At 38.4% G+C, this 14,133-nt stretch overlaps 1 protein-coding gene across 1 annotated transcript in view; it reads right to left on the reverse strand.

The window, feature by feature from the left end:
• Positions 1–12,410, reverse strand: part of LOC140522499 (uncharacterized) — a 58,016-nt gene extending 45,606 nt beyond the window's left edge. The window contains exons 1-6 of the mRNA XM_072637921.1: positions 12,181–12,410; positions 11,495–11,609; positions 11,170–11,343; positions 9,529–9,635; positions 5,596–5,733; positions 4,534–4,664 (exon numbers count right to left, since the gene is read on the reverse strand). Of these exons, the coding sequence (XP_072494022.1) occupies positions 4,534–4,664; positions 5,596–5,733; positions 9,529–9,635; positions 11,170–11,343; positions 11,495–11,609; positions 12,181–12,410 (895 nt within the window). The remainder of the gene's footprint in view (positions 1–4,533; positions 4,665–5,595; positions 5,734–9,528; positions 9,636–11,169; positions 11,344–11,494; positions 11,610–12,180) is intronic.
• Between the last annotated feature and the right edge of the window lie 1,723 nt (positions 12,411–14,133).

Raw genomic sequence — 14,133 nt, forward strand, 5'->3', positions numbered from 1 at the left:
TTTGCAAAGTGAGATAGCTTAGTTTCTTCTTTGCCTATTCTAATTCCATCCTTTTCTTTTTCTTCTCCTATTGCTACCACTAATATTTCTAGTACCATATTGTATAACATGGGTGATAATGGACATCCTTGTTTCACCCCTGGTCTTCTTGCAAGTACATCTAGCTTATCTCCCTTGCATATGATGCTTGCTGAAGGTTTTCGGTAGATACTACTTATTGTTTTATTATTTTATGGGAAGTTCCATCTACTCCTATGCTCTCCAGTCTTTTCAATAGGAATGGGTGTTGTATATTGTCCAAGGATTTTCTGCATCTTTTGAGATAATCATTAGTTTTTGACATGATCAATAATGTTAATAGTTTTCCTAATAATGAACCATTCTTTTCAAGGTAAGTTGCTGTATTTTTTTTTTTGCTAAAATCTTTTTTAAAATTTTTGCACCAATATTCATTAGAGAAATTGGTCCAGGATTTCCTTTTTCTGTTTTGGCCCTTCCTGGTTTAGGTATCACAACGATATTTGCATCATAAAACGACTTTGAGAGGACTCCTTTGCCAATTTTCCCAAATACTCGATATAATATTGGAAGTAACTGTTCCTTAAATGTGTGATAGAATTCAATTGTTAATCCATCCAACCTTGGAGATTTTTTCCTAGGGAGTTCATGGATGGCTTGTTCAATTTCTTTTTTCCGAGACAGGGTTATGTAACTACTCAACTTCCTCTTTTGTTAATCTGGGCAATTCACATTTTTTAAAATAGTCATCCATCTCCTTTAGATTGTCGAATTTATGGGCATACAGTTGGGCAAAGTAATTTCTAGTTAATGTTTTAATTTCCGGCTCATTGTAGGTGACTTCAACCCTTTTCATCTTTGATAGTGTAATTTGCTTTTCTTCTTTGGTTTTGTTTTTTTTTTTATCAAATGGCTCAAAGGTTTCTCAATTTTGTGGTTTTTCATAAAACCAACTTTGAGTTTCATTTATGACTTCAATAGTTTTCTTAATTTCCATTTTATTAATCTCTCTTCTGGTTTTCAGTCTTTCTGATTGGGGATTTACTTGGGGATTTTCAATTTTTTCTTGTTCTGGCTTTTTCACCTGCATGCCCAATTCGTTCATGTCCTTAGAGGAAGAAATTTTACATCTTTAAATTCCTACATCAGCCATTGTCTATTTTGAAATATTAAATGACTTTACTATATATCAGTCCAAAAACGTCTTAAGATGTTGTTTAATATACAAAACTATATAATTACCTTTACTATTCATCAGTCCACAATATATTACTAAATTCAAAGCTTTTTTTTAGCAGGGGTTTCTTGTTTATTAAGTATTTACAATTAGTTTGACAAGAGGAATTGGTTGCATCAATGAACATATGCAAAACTTTTTATTAACTTTGGGAATTTTCAATTATTGATATATATGTATATGTACACGTATACATAGATACACACACATACATAAATATGTATGTATGTATAGTCAAAGTCAGGTCCTCTGGTACGCTGAAATATGGGGCCGTGCTCTAGAGCCCTTCTGGAGGGGAGCACAAAGGTAAATGCATCAAGAAACAGGTACTACTGTGCAAGTTTTTGTATATAGGATTATTGTTGCACCTTTGATTGTGATATTGCCTACGTGAAAATTAATATATCCCTTCACCTTTCAGTGCTCAAGTCAATTCTCTGCCACCCGAAGTTTCACAGAAGGTGCTAACCTGCACTTGCAGAAGGAGATAATTCATGCCAACGGAAATACAAGTCTTGTCTTTATCACCAAAAAGAATTGTGTGATATGGGCTTGTATCCTGAGGCAGACATTTATATAACCCACTCATTAAACTGAAATTCATCTCATTGTTTCCTAAAGCTAAGGACAAGAAGAGAAAAGTAATTAGCAAGAGCACTGGATTTCTTAATTCAACACAATACCTGGCAGAGCCAGGACTAGATCACTTAGTCCTAAATCCTGCCTGTCTTATCTAGCTACACTACAGCACTGTCTGACTTGGGAAGGACAACTTTTACTTGTCAGCATTTCCAATTTGTATTACCCATGAAGAGTTGTGCAACAAGATGACATTACTCAATTAAAGTAATGGCTTCATGAAAACAAAACTGAATATCAATCATCAGGGAGAGAGAGAAAAAAGACTTTTGGATTGCAATGTTTTGGGATAATTTGTGACTTTGCTACCATAACCCTGAATTAAAATATCAAAGAAATGAGAATTACTGATTAGGGAATGCTCCACCCCAGAATACAATAATTTGTCAAAATGCCAGAAAACCAGAAAATTTCGAATTTCTCTGACAAATAATTTGGGCTTATTCTCAATTAATGTGAACAAAAGAAAACAAGAAATAATTACAAGGAAGGAAGATGTTGCTTCAGGGAACGAAAAATGACTACCAGGCCCCAGGATCGGAACTCTATCACACTCATACTTCATGATAAGAGCCTGGTTTCCTTTGCCAATATGATTTATAAGAAAATGTGTACGCAAAGGGTTCACTACTAATAAAACTCAAGAAAATATGTCCTCACTTTATTACTACTCTCATCTTCCCCTCAAAACAATGAAGATTTGAGGTTCATGGTCACAGCTCAGTGACTCCTCAAGTTCAAAAAAGTCATCACCAATTTTGTCTAATGCTGCATGAAGCTATGCTGTACTGCCACACTCGTGTATCAGATAACAAATTTTACTAATTCTTTGATGAACATAAATGAGATAGAACAAATAAATGTCTTATGGTACAGAATTTCAAGGAAAGCATACATATTTAATAAAAATATATTTAAAAAAAGAAATTTTTTTCTTCCTATTCCTATCCCTAGTTGTTTGAAGCTTTTAAAATTCTAACCTTACTATGGTTGCGCTTACACTCTGATTTGGGTTTCTATAGAAAATGATTCTGGTTATTATATATTTCATAAAGTCAGTGTCTGCATTCAGATATCTGTCACAAACCTACTTATGAATAGTTCTATCAGTAACAATCCTTTCAGTTTTCCCTATATTTATTTCCATCTTGTAGACTATAAATTTTCTTGTTTGATGAAATTCATAGACATTCCACCTTCATTGAGTTTCCTAAGTACAATTATTTTTATTACAATTTGATTTGGAATTTCAAAAAATTTGATTAAATTTCTTTCTCTAGATAACATAATAGAAATTGAGGAATACAACTTGACATTTTTAATCTTAAAAGTTCATTCTATTTGCATGTATGTAGCTAGAGATATACTATTTTACAAACGAAGAAAACGAAGAAAAATGAAGTTCATTCATCACCTGACAAGCTATAAGCAAGGAATGTTTTCTGAAAAGGATGTGATTTTAGACTGTACTAGATATACTTAAAATTAAATACTGTTTCTTGTGCCATTGTGATTTCTTATTTCTTTTAAGGAACGATTTACATAGCTCATCTCTTTCAGATCTGTAGTGTAATATGCGCATGATCACACTTTCTTTTGAGCTCTGTTGGCATGAGCAAGGCATCTAAGCTAACTGCTCCTTAGTTTCATCACCATTCAAATGGAAGTAAACAGAATACCCACACTGCTTTTCTCACAAGGTAAAGGGTAAATTGATTTGAAACAGAAAACTCATAAATACGGGATGAAGTTATTATTGCAAGCCCAGGTCATTGAGATTCCCAATGGCCCAGCTGGCAGGATTCAATATTAGGCAACCACTCAGAAAAATCTCTTCTCTTTGAAAGTTTAACGGCCTGAATCAGGAGATTGGAAGTGTTCCTAGGATGATGTTGGAAGTGGGCACATGTGCAAATATCTACCAAAAATCTAGGAACATATATGTATTACCTTTCAAACCTTTGTCCCCTGCTCCCCCTAACTTCTGTGTCTTTTGCATCCTCTTTGGTATCTCTGAACTGAAAGCTTTATGAACATTTAGAAATGTTGGAAACGTTTAAAATGTATCCATTTCCAAAGCTTGGATAAGTGATTTTCATACACTTCCAAAAAGGAAGAAGGCTTTGCTCTCCAGCTGTTTTACCGTTCTGCCTTTATATGTCCAAATATTAGATGAGCCCATCTGTGTCGGTGTGCCTCTGTGTGTGAACATGCTACAGTTACAGGAGACGTTTACGTACTTATTTTTCCCATGTTTTAGCATCAAAAATAACTAATATCACTACATATAATACATGTGAAATATGTTCAAAATTTTTCACATGATTTCATTAATTACATTTAGAACAATGGAGAAATCTGATAATTGTTATTGTAACTTGCTTAAAGAAATTTTTGGAGAAAGCAGACATTAATAACACAAAATACCTTGAGGCTGTTTTGTTCAGGATAATCAACCTACAAGGATAATTAAGTAAATAACCAAAAATAGACCAATTCCTACCCTTTAAAAGTATAAAATGGAAATAGAACATATATACATATATTTATATACATAAATATTTAATATATATGAAATTAAAGATTGCTCTTTCATTATTTTTTAAAATTAGCTATTTTTTTTAATTTGTCACTCTTACCTTCCTGATCGTTGGCAGGTCCAGTCACGGTAAATCTGGAATCAGCAGCCCTTTCCAAACTGCTGATTTGGAGTGAAAGGGGCTGATTAAGTGCCTTCTGTTGTCCATATTGATAAATTAGTTCGTAATGACTATGTACAAAGTAAAAGATAAAACAAAATATTTCTACATCAACCAAGATAAAATTATACGTACCGGGTCTCTGCATACCTTAGACTTTAATAATCAGATTATCAGCAAAATTGTTGTTATTCTTTTGATAAAGTCTGTAGGGTATAGCTAATTATTCAGCCTAAACCTAGTATACATGTACTCAGAGTCACAGTAATAGAGAAGTATAGATTCAGAGCTTTAGATCATCTACTCCAAACACTTTATTTTCTAGATTAAGTAACTGAGTTCCAGAAAAGGTTAACAGTTCTCCAGGGTGATCCATAAAGTGAGAGGCATCATTTTTCCTCAGGTCCTCTGATTCCAATTAGAGCACTCTTTCCCCTGACCAAACTGCCTCATTGTAAATTTTGATGTTGATTATTATATTTATTACTTATTCTCTTTAGCTGTCACTCACTTTCAGGTGTCCAACATATCATGTGGCTTTTCCTAAAACTAACTTTAAATCTACTATAACTGGAGGTATCAGCAAAGATTAAGAAACAAACAGGAAAAAAAAACCGTGTCTTTAAAGCAGACTTTATAAATAAATTTTTGTGAAGTGAACTTTTGGGATGATCAAATACTAAAATGTATGGAAAACATTGGAAAACCTTATAGAACTATAAAAATGGCACCTATCATCCTCGTTATCCTTACTTCTGAAAAATCTGATCTCACATACCCTGACTCTACTTTGTAACTCGTCTCATGCTTATGTCCTCCTGAACTTGGATAACCGAAATTGGCCTTTGGACCAACTTCTTCACAGTGCCTTGAAGTATGCTTGCCAGATGCTTGCCATATTATGCAACTATGAAAGTCCCAGACAGTCTCCTTTGTATAGAGGAGAAATGATTTTAAATGCAATTCCATACAAATTATTAGAATTAAAACGTTGATACTTACATGGAATGACCACTGAAAGCAGCATGTTCCTCAGCTGTCTGTACAAATGCATCTCGGCAAGAGAGATCAATATCATATTGAAGAAGAAGACTGACTACACCTGTTGGTTTACAACGGGCAGCAATCATCAGGGCTGTTCTAGAATAACAAAGAAACCATCGACATTTCAGAATTTAAAGGAGTCACACGTAATTAGATTTCTCTCGATATGTTGCAACAAGAGGATATCTCATATATGAGGTTATACGCATGTGCAACATGAATACTTCGTGAGGGATGAGTACTTTTTGTGCTTATATGCAGCATGAAAAATGGCAGTTAGGAAAAGAAGGAAAGACAGGATTGAGAGGGGTATTTTTTGTCCTCTTAGAGTTCTAGCAGGAACTGTCCAGTTCAAGATTTTCATGACAACAAGAAGGTAGTGCATCAGAGTAACTTGTGTACAAAAGTGAAGAACTTTCAAGGGAGCCTACACCAAGTTTCCACTTGTTTACTAGCCTTGAAAGGAAAGTGGAGGCTCTTTGAAAGTAATGTTTATGGACAAGCTCATGTAACTGAAGAAAGGTTCATCACCAGATAGCTAGGACCATTGGATTTCAGGAAGGCCCATTAACCCATGAAGGCAGTTGATAAAGAGTTAGTGTGATTACAAGCTGCACTAGTAGAGAAAATATCCAAAATCGTGAAAACAGAGATCTTTTGAAGTTCCGAGTTTGTGTTATGTTGAATAATTCACTGTCTTTCTGCCTAAGGCAGTATTGTAGGTATATCAGTAATGTCACGTAGAGGTGTGCTGTTCCTTGATTACTTCGTGATAACTCATGGGGCAGCGAGGTGGTGCAGTGCATAGAGCACGAGTGCAGGAGTCAGGAGGACCTGAGCTCAAATCTCACCTCAGATACTTGACACTCACTAGGTGTGTGACCTTGGCCTAGTCACTTAACCCTAATTGTCTCATCCTGGGTCATCTCCAGTCATCCTGATGAATATCTGGTCACTGGATTCAGATGGTTCTGGAGGAGATGTGAGGCTGGCAACCTGCACAGCCCTCCCTCGCTCAAAATAAAGTCAATTGCAAGTCATGGCAGTATTGCCCTGATGGCATGGTCTTCCTCTGCAAGGAAGGGTGAACACTCACGCAGTGATAACCGATATAATAGGCTAACTCTGTGGAAGGTGGAAGTAGTGTCAAAAATATCCATGTAATGTAAATATATTATATGGGGAAATTATGGATATTTTAAGGTATATTCAAGTGTTAATAAACTCTTTATGGCAGGTAGAAATGTTGATTCTGTTTAAATGTTTTTCTCTGATCCAAAATCTCAATACCAAACATAGCAAAAGGAACGAGTACAATATATTTGGGGGTGGCGCGGAATAAAGGATTATGGGAAAGATTGAAACTGATGGAGTTATGAAATATAGTATTAGCTCTTAATATTATCCTATCTTTTAAAATATTAGGTTTGTTTTTTAAAAGATTATTTTTAGTTTTGCGATCCAAGATGATGGAGTAAGCAGTAAATCGCCATAACTCTCCAATATTCACCTCGAAACAACCATAAAATACTGCCCTCAAACAAATCCTGCCACAGCAGAACCATCAAAGGTATAGGGTGAAACAATCTTAGAGCCCCCAAACCTTGGAAGATTGACAGGGAAGTTCTTTCTCACTTAGGTAAAAGGGAGCATACTCCAGGACAGGAAGTATCCCAACAGGGCAGCAGCAAGCCTCATCTCAACAAAGCAATGGTAGATTCGGAGTCCCAGTATAGGGAGTGGGCAGACTCCAGTTCTAAGAACTGACATGCCTCAGAATAGACTCAGCCAAACAGGTAGGGTCTATCCCTACAGGTGATTAAGGAAACAGGCAGCCACCAATGGTTACAATGCCAAGAACTTCAGGGTACATCTAGGGAAACTCAAGAACACTCCACCAGTCGTAGCACATGACAAACATCAGCAGTAGAACTCCGGGACAGCATCAGGTAAGCTGCCAGAACCCTACTATCTGCAGCAGTGCCTTTCATTCCCACTCCCATCCCCCGAGCAAACCACCGTAAAAGAGGGCTCCCACACGAGTCAGCAAAACATTGCAGCACCAGGTAAACAGCCAGGACCTGGAGACCCTGCTACAAAATTCTGAAACAGTGCCCTTTCCACATTGTGAGCAGAGCTCAAATTGAAAAGAAAGGGGAAAAAAAGACGAGCAAAAAGTCATTGGAAAAAATGACCATAGGAAGTTATTGTGGCCACAAAGAATGTGGAGGAAAAAAATTCAGAGAAGGAGAATGACGCCAAAACACGTATAGGCAAAATCGCAAAGCAAAAAGAGAAGTGAGCTCAATCCCAGAGAGAGCTCATGGAAGAGCTCAGAAAGGAAATTAAAATCATATAAGAGAGGTAGAAGGAAAAGTGTGCAAAGAATTGAGCGATGAAAGAGAATTGTGACAATATAAAATACTTGGGAATCTCTCTTCCAATACAAACCAACCAACAATGAACACAATTACAAAACGTTTTTCACTCAAATCAAGTCAGATCTGAATAATCTAAAAAATATCAGTTATTCATTGGTAGGCCAAGTTAATATGATACAAATGACAATTCTACCAAAAGTAATATCTTACTCAGTGCCATACCAATCAAACTACCAAAATTATTGTATAGAAATTAAAAAATAAAATTCATCGGGATGAACAAAAGGTCCAGAATACCAAGGGAATTAATCAAAAATAATACAAGTGAAGGTGATCTATCTCTACCATATATAAAATTCTATTGTATAAATCGACAATCATCAAAGCCACTTGGGACAGGCTGAGAAACAGAGTGTAGGATTAGTGGAATATGTTTGGTATCAAAGAACCAGGGTCAATGACTACAGTAATCTTCTATATGAGAAATCCAAAGATTCCAGCTTCTGAATTCACTAGTTGACAAAAAATGCTGAGAAAACCGGGGGAAAAAGTCTCATGACAGAAAATGTTATTCACATCCAGAGAAACAATTATGGAGTCTGAATGGAGGTGGAAGCATACTATTTTCTCTCCCTTTTGGTTTTTTGTTTTTTCTGTCTTCAGATTTTCCTCTTTTATTCTGCTACTTCTGTCAAACATGAGCAGTGTAGAAATAGGTTGAATATGATTGTACATGTACAGCCTATATCAGTTTGCATAACATCCTGGGAAAGGGGGAGGCCCAGGAAGAAGAGCAATTTGAACTCAAAATTTGAAAACTGCAAAAAATTGAAAAGTAAAAATAAATAAATTTTAAAAGAATAAAAGAGAGAAAATGTGACAATGTAAGTGCTTCCATCGTCCTCAAATATTAAAAGAACCAGGAGAAGGCTTCAATGCCTTTCTTGGATCCTCTATGTGGAATTTCTGGTATTAGGACAAAAATCCTGTAGCATAAGAAAGTATGGAAGGACTAAAATCTCAGCCAGTGGCATAAATATTCACAGTGATAAGGTCACAGGATCATGAAAGTCAGTCATCTTATTATTGTATTGATTTGTATTTGTCAGTGCACATATCCTTAAGAACAATGAAAGGAAGAAGAAGGAAAAATTACACACATCAATTCTCATGATTGACATGAAGATTATTTCATGTAGAGAATCAATTGCATCACGAGTACACAAAACAGCTATGTGATGATCTTAAGTCATTGAAAATCAAACAATGAAACCTGAGAAAATAAATCACTAATTGATGGTGGATGGCATGCCCACATGAATGGCTTTCTCTGCTGCAGAAGCATAAATAGTAGCCCTTTTCATAATTGATGTTTGTGCACATTGTCACCCTTTCTCAGTGATGAACAATTTCAATTATTGTTGCTCACTAAGAGTTCCCTGATTGAAGTTGTTCTTATTCCTCTAATAACAGTTACCTCTTTTTTTCTTGGAAGCTTTAATTACCGTACCTGTCAAGCCTATCCGATGTATTCACATTTGCTCCATTCTTTAAGAAAAGATCTACCATATCTCGGTTATTTTCTTTAACTGCAAGCAAAAGTGGTGTGCAGCCTTCCTGCAAAATCATATTAAAGATCAAGTTAAGGTATGCAAGAATTGTTTATATGATAGAATTCAGTTGAAGGCATGTTGTGAACATCCTGTGAACTTGCTAATGACATGCTAAGGAAGTAGGCTACAATGGAACTCTGGAATGAGAAGAGCAGGGCATAAATCCAGCTTCTGTTAGTTAATTTCCATGTGACCGTAAGTAAATTATTTCACTTCTTTGGGCCTTAATTTCCTCACATGTAAAATGAGGGAATGAAGTTAGATAGCCTCTGGGATTGCTTCCAGTTATTAATTTGTGATCAGGACGTAGAAAACCAGGATGTGTAAGAGATTTTCCTAATCTTTTAGGGGTACCTTCCTTTCCTCTGTCTTCATGTCATGATCAATGATCGTCTGCGTGCAGTCACCCTTATTTCCCCAGTACTTGGCCAAGCTACAACTAAGTTCTGGTCAGTTTTCAAGTTGCCTAGTTCTCTTCATCCTTTCCCCTGAAGTGTGTTACAACCAGCCTCAAAACTCAAGAAAATCTTGCCTTAAGGTGGCTGAACCTTGAAGAAAGTCATTCTCTTGATATTTTCCCTCCCTTCACAACCCTCCTAATGTATATTTTGATTTTTATTTTCTTTCTTGAGCAGCAGTGACGAAGAGTCAAACCTTTTCTTAAAAATCAGGAGATACTCAATAAGTCTAGAAAGGAAACGGCATAGCGTGTAGGAAATAGAAAAAAAAAACACACCTACATACACTTAAGAATTTGTTCTTGTAAAATGTCTGTCTGCAGTTTTATGCTGAACAAATTTTTAACAGAATATTTTTTAAAACATTATGACATTTCTTCTTGACCAATTAACATTGTACTATCATAGGTAAAGGTTTATATGTAAAGTATTGCAGACAGATATTTGATGGAACCTTTGAATTCTGGGTACCAGACCTAATATAGCATGCAAAGAAAATTCTAGAGAGATAGATGTGGTGGACTGAATGGAGAGCCAAACTCAAAATCAGTGAAACAGAGATTCAAGGCCTGCTGCTGAGACACTTAGAGTGGCTAGGTGAGCCTGGGAAGTCACTTCACATTTCACCATTACAAACCATTCCCTAAGTCACGTTTTCATAACTTTTTGTGTGTGTGTGTCATGCACCCCTTTCCAGAATAATGCTTTTAAATACCTAAAATACAGAGAATGCAAAGGAAGCCAATAACATTGAAAGAACTATAAAATAAATGGTGATTTTTTTTGAAATTAATGGATCCCAGGTTAACAACCCTACTCGAAGATTAAATCTTAGAACAGGCCCTGGTCCAAAGCAGTCGAGGGAAGTTCCTCATTAAGAGTTCCGTTGTGAATGGAGTCTCCTCCCCGTTTTGCCTGGCCATCAGAAAATTCCCAAGGCCAATGAACTTTGACTAGAGATGGATTTTAAGATACTTGCATTAAAGAAATGCTTCCAAGAATATAATGTGCATTGGAAAACACCTGATTTACACATTTGATCTCAGAAAATATTTTCTCACACAAGAGGTAGACTTCTACCTTGTTTTTTGCTTCCATGTCTATTGTATGTCTAAGCAGCTTTGCTGCTATGGCTGTGTTAAGTCCAGAGGCAGCATAGTGAAGTGCAGTGTTGTCATGGGTATCCATCAGAGCAGGGTCTGCACCATAATCCAGCAGGATCCTTGCACACTCCTCCTGCTGACACTGTACTGCCTGTGAATGGAATGTAGAGAAAGAGACAATCAATACTCTAAAAAGTATTTAGTATACTAAAACATCATTAGTGATATTTAAATAATTTAGTAAAGCACATTTTCTTACTCCAAACGCATTCTATAGACCAGCAAGGTTAACTAGGGCATACCTTCATTAAAGATGTCTGATAGTTCTTGTCACGCAGGTTTATTTTGCATTTTCTCTCTACTAAGAGAGACACAACATCTGGATGGCCATTTGCAGAAGCCAGGTGTAGAGGTGTGCTATGAAAATGAGAGCTAAGTCAATGCTTGGTAATTACGAAAATCAAAATTGTACTCTTATTAGGTACTATACTTGTAACATAAAATGCATTATTGTTACTCCGCCTGAAATCGAAATCGCTGCCCAAATAAATATAAGTGGCCACCCTTCTCACCCGAGGACATCTACAATGTGCATTAGTTCTTCTGACCGGATATGATGAACAAAAACGTCTGGGAAATAAATAGCAGACTCAGAAGAACATTTCACTGGAAGAGAGCAGCATTTGCTCCCACCACGTCACTGAGAAAGAGTAAGTCAGCTGGAAGCAGACTACAAGTAAAAGGAAGGAGTTTCCCCTCCATTAAAAATGGGCAGGCAGGAGGGTCAGGGGTCACCAGCACTCAGAACTTGGGATCCAATCTCCAGGAGGCAGAGCCTGCGCCTGCTCTGGCCCAGGTGCTCAAAGGACAAGTTTTCCAAGGATTAGCCAAGGCACATGCAGACTCGTGGAGGGAGGGTGGAGGAGGGGGTGTCTTACACTGTTCCTGGGGGGGGCCATCCCTTCTCTCACCCCCAGCGCCCTCTCACCGCTTCTCTTTATCCAGATCGTCCACGTGTGCCTGGCCCAGCAGCAGCAGGTGCTGCACCCTGGCCACATCCCCGAAGGAGGCAGCTTTATGGATCTTCCCGAGGTCCTTCATTCTGATGACATAACCGGCACCTGGGACCAAGGGTCGGACCTCGCTGTCTCTCCTGGGAGAGGAGGAGCCAGATGGAGACCGCTCTCTCCTTCTCAAGATTTTGAAAATCTTCCTCATCCTGAGGGCGGGCTTCAGAGATGGTCTGGAGAACTCACTTGGAGACCCTCAGCCTTCTCCGGGAGCTCGCTTACTCTCCAAAACACTTCGATAGTCAGAGACTCCAAGGAAACTGCGTCCAAACAGGGCAACAGTTAGAAAGGAATCGATCCTGGAGATGCTTGGAGCCCTAGCAACGCCTCGAGGGAGACCGAAGTGCGCGTGAGCTTGACAGACGCTCAAGGCATGCGCACGCGCCCAACGGGAAAGATTAAGCCTGCACGAGTGCTCACGTGCCAGGTCCATTAACTCTCTGCTGGAAGGCTCCAAAGGTCATGATCGCGAGGGTGGCTGGGCCCAAGGCTGGCTGCTTCCCCTGCTAGAGGTTCTGCCGGGTCTCGCGCTGGGACAGGATGCATAGGGGCGGGGCTGTGAAGGGGTGGAGGAGACCTAATGGGAAAGCTGGAGCAGCTGGATTCAGAGGACTTGGATTCGAATGTCGAACTCCGGACTGGCTCTGTTGTTTCACTTGGGAAAGCACCTCCTCTCCCAGCCTCAGTTTCTGCGTCTGTAAAAGGAAGAGGTGATTCTCCATAGCCCGCCAAGGGTCTACAAGGCTTTAAGAATTCGTTGACGCCCCGACTGAAAACGAGTAGCATGTTACTACTCTGATGTCTGGTAGCCTAGGTTCCTCTTTGCTCTCATTCTTCCTTTTCCCTTCTGACCTTCAGGAGAGGAGGGCAATGATTCCTCAGGGACAGGCTGCCTGGCACGGGGAGGGTGGAGCTGGCCTTAGACAGGAAGCCCTGGGTTCAAGCCTAGCTTCTGCAAAATTATCATTGCCCTAGATATGTCCTAAGTAAGGGTAGGGGAAGAGTGGGTTGCAGCAGTTTCTTGGAAAAAGTGATGTTCGTTTTAGCTGATCATAAGAAAGGCTACGGTAATAGAATAATACAGTTTAAATCTCGCAAGTTAACAGTTCCATTCACCTCTGGGCTGCAGGGTCCCCGTCCACAAGACTATGATAATAATGGGGGCTACATATTAAGAGGAATATTGATAAGTTAAGAGTTGTGATTATGGTTTGTCCTTCCTTCTGATAGAGGACCTTGACCTCAGTAAGAAGACAACATGACTTATACTTCAACTGGATTGGAGGGAGGGCTGTGCAAAGCCACCAGCTTGATTTTCTCCTCTGGAGCCATCTGAGTCCACTGGCTACATATCGATCAGCATGACTGGAGATGACCCAGCGTGTGCCGAGGAAACTTGTTCGTTTGAAATAAATGTCTTTTCAAATTCTCACTTTGAGTGAGGCAATGCCAGTTCAGTGAAGAAGCCTGTTTAAAAGGTAAATCAAAGGATATCTCCTTTAATGGAAATTAAAAAAAAAATTCAACTCTCTTCTCTCCTGAAGAGAAACAATTATTATTTACATTCACTCTGAAGCCAGGATGGCCAAAAAATACTCATTAAGTGGTACTTCGTCAGCGACCTATAGTTCACTTAATCAGAGGCAGAGTGAATTGAGTTGAAGGCATTATCGTTAAGAAGCGAATCCAACCAGTAAATGTCCGGTAACTATGTAGGTTTGAGTCATGAAATCTCACCTTTCTTTGGGCAGAACCCCCTACAGGAAAGAGGTGATACCCTATGTCGGGGAGAAAAAGAGGAGAGAGGACAGGACGAGCTGAGTAGCCCAACTAGAACTGCTCAGCTGGGTCCCTATTGAGCTAAAGTGAGC

The sequence above is a fragment of the Notamacropus eugenii genome, chromosome 2 (genome assembly GCF_028372415.1).
Source record: "Notamacropus eugenii isolate mMacEug1 chromosome 2, mMacEug1.pri_v2, whole genome shotgun sequence".
In the NCBI taxonomy this organism is placed as follows: Eukaryota; Metazoa; Chordata; class Mammalia; order Diprotodontia; family Macropodidae; genus Notamacropus; species Notamacropus eugenii.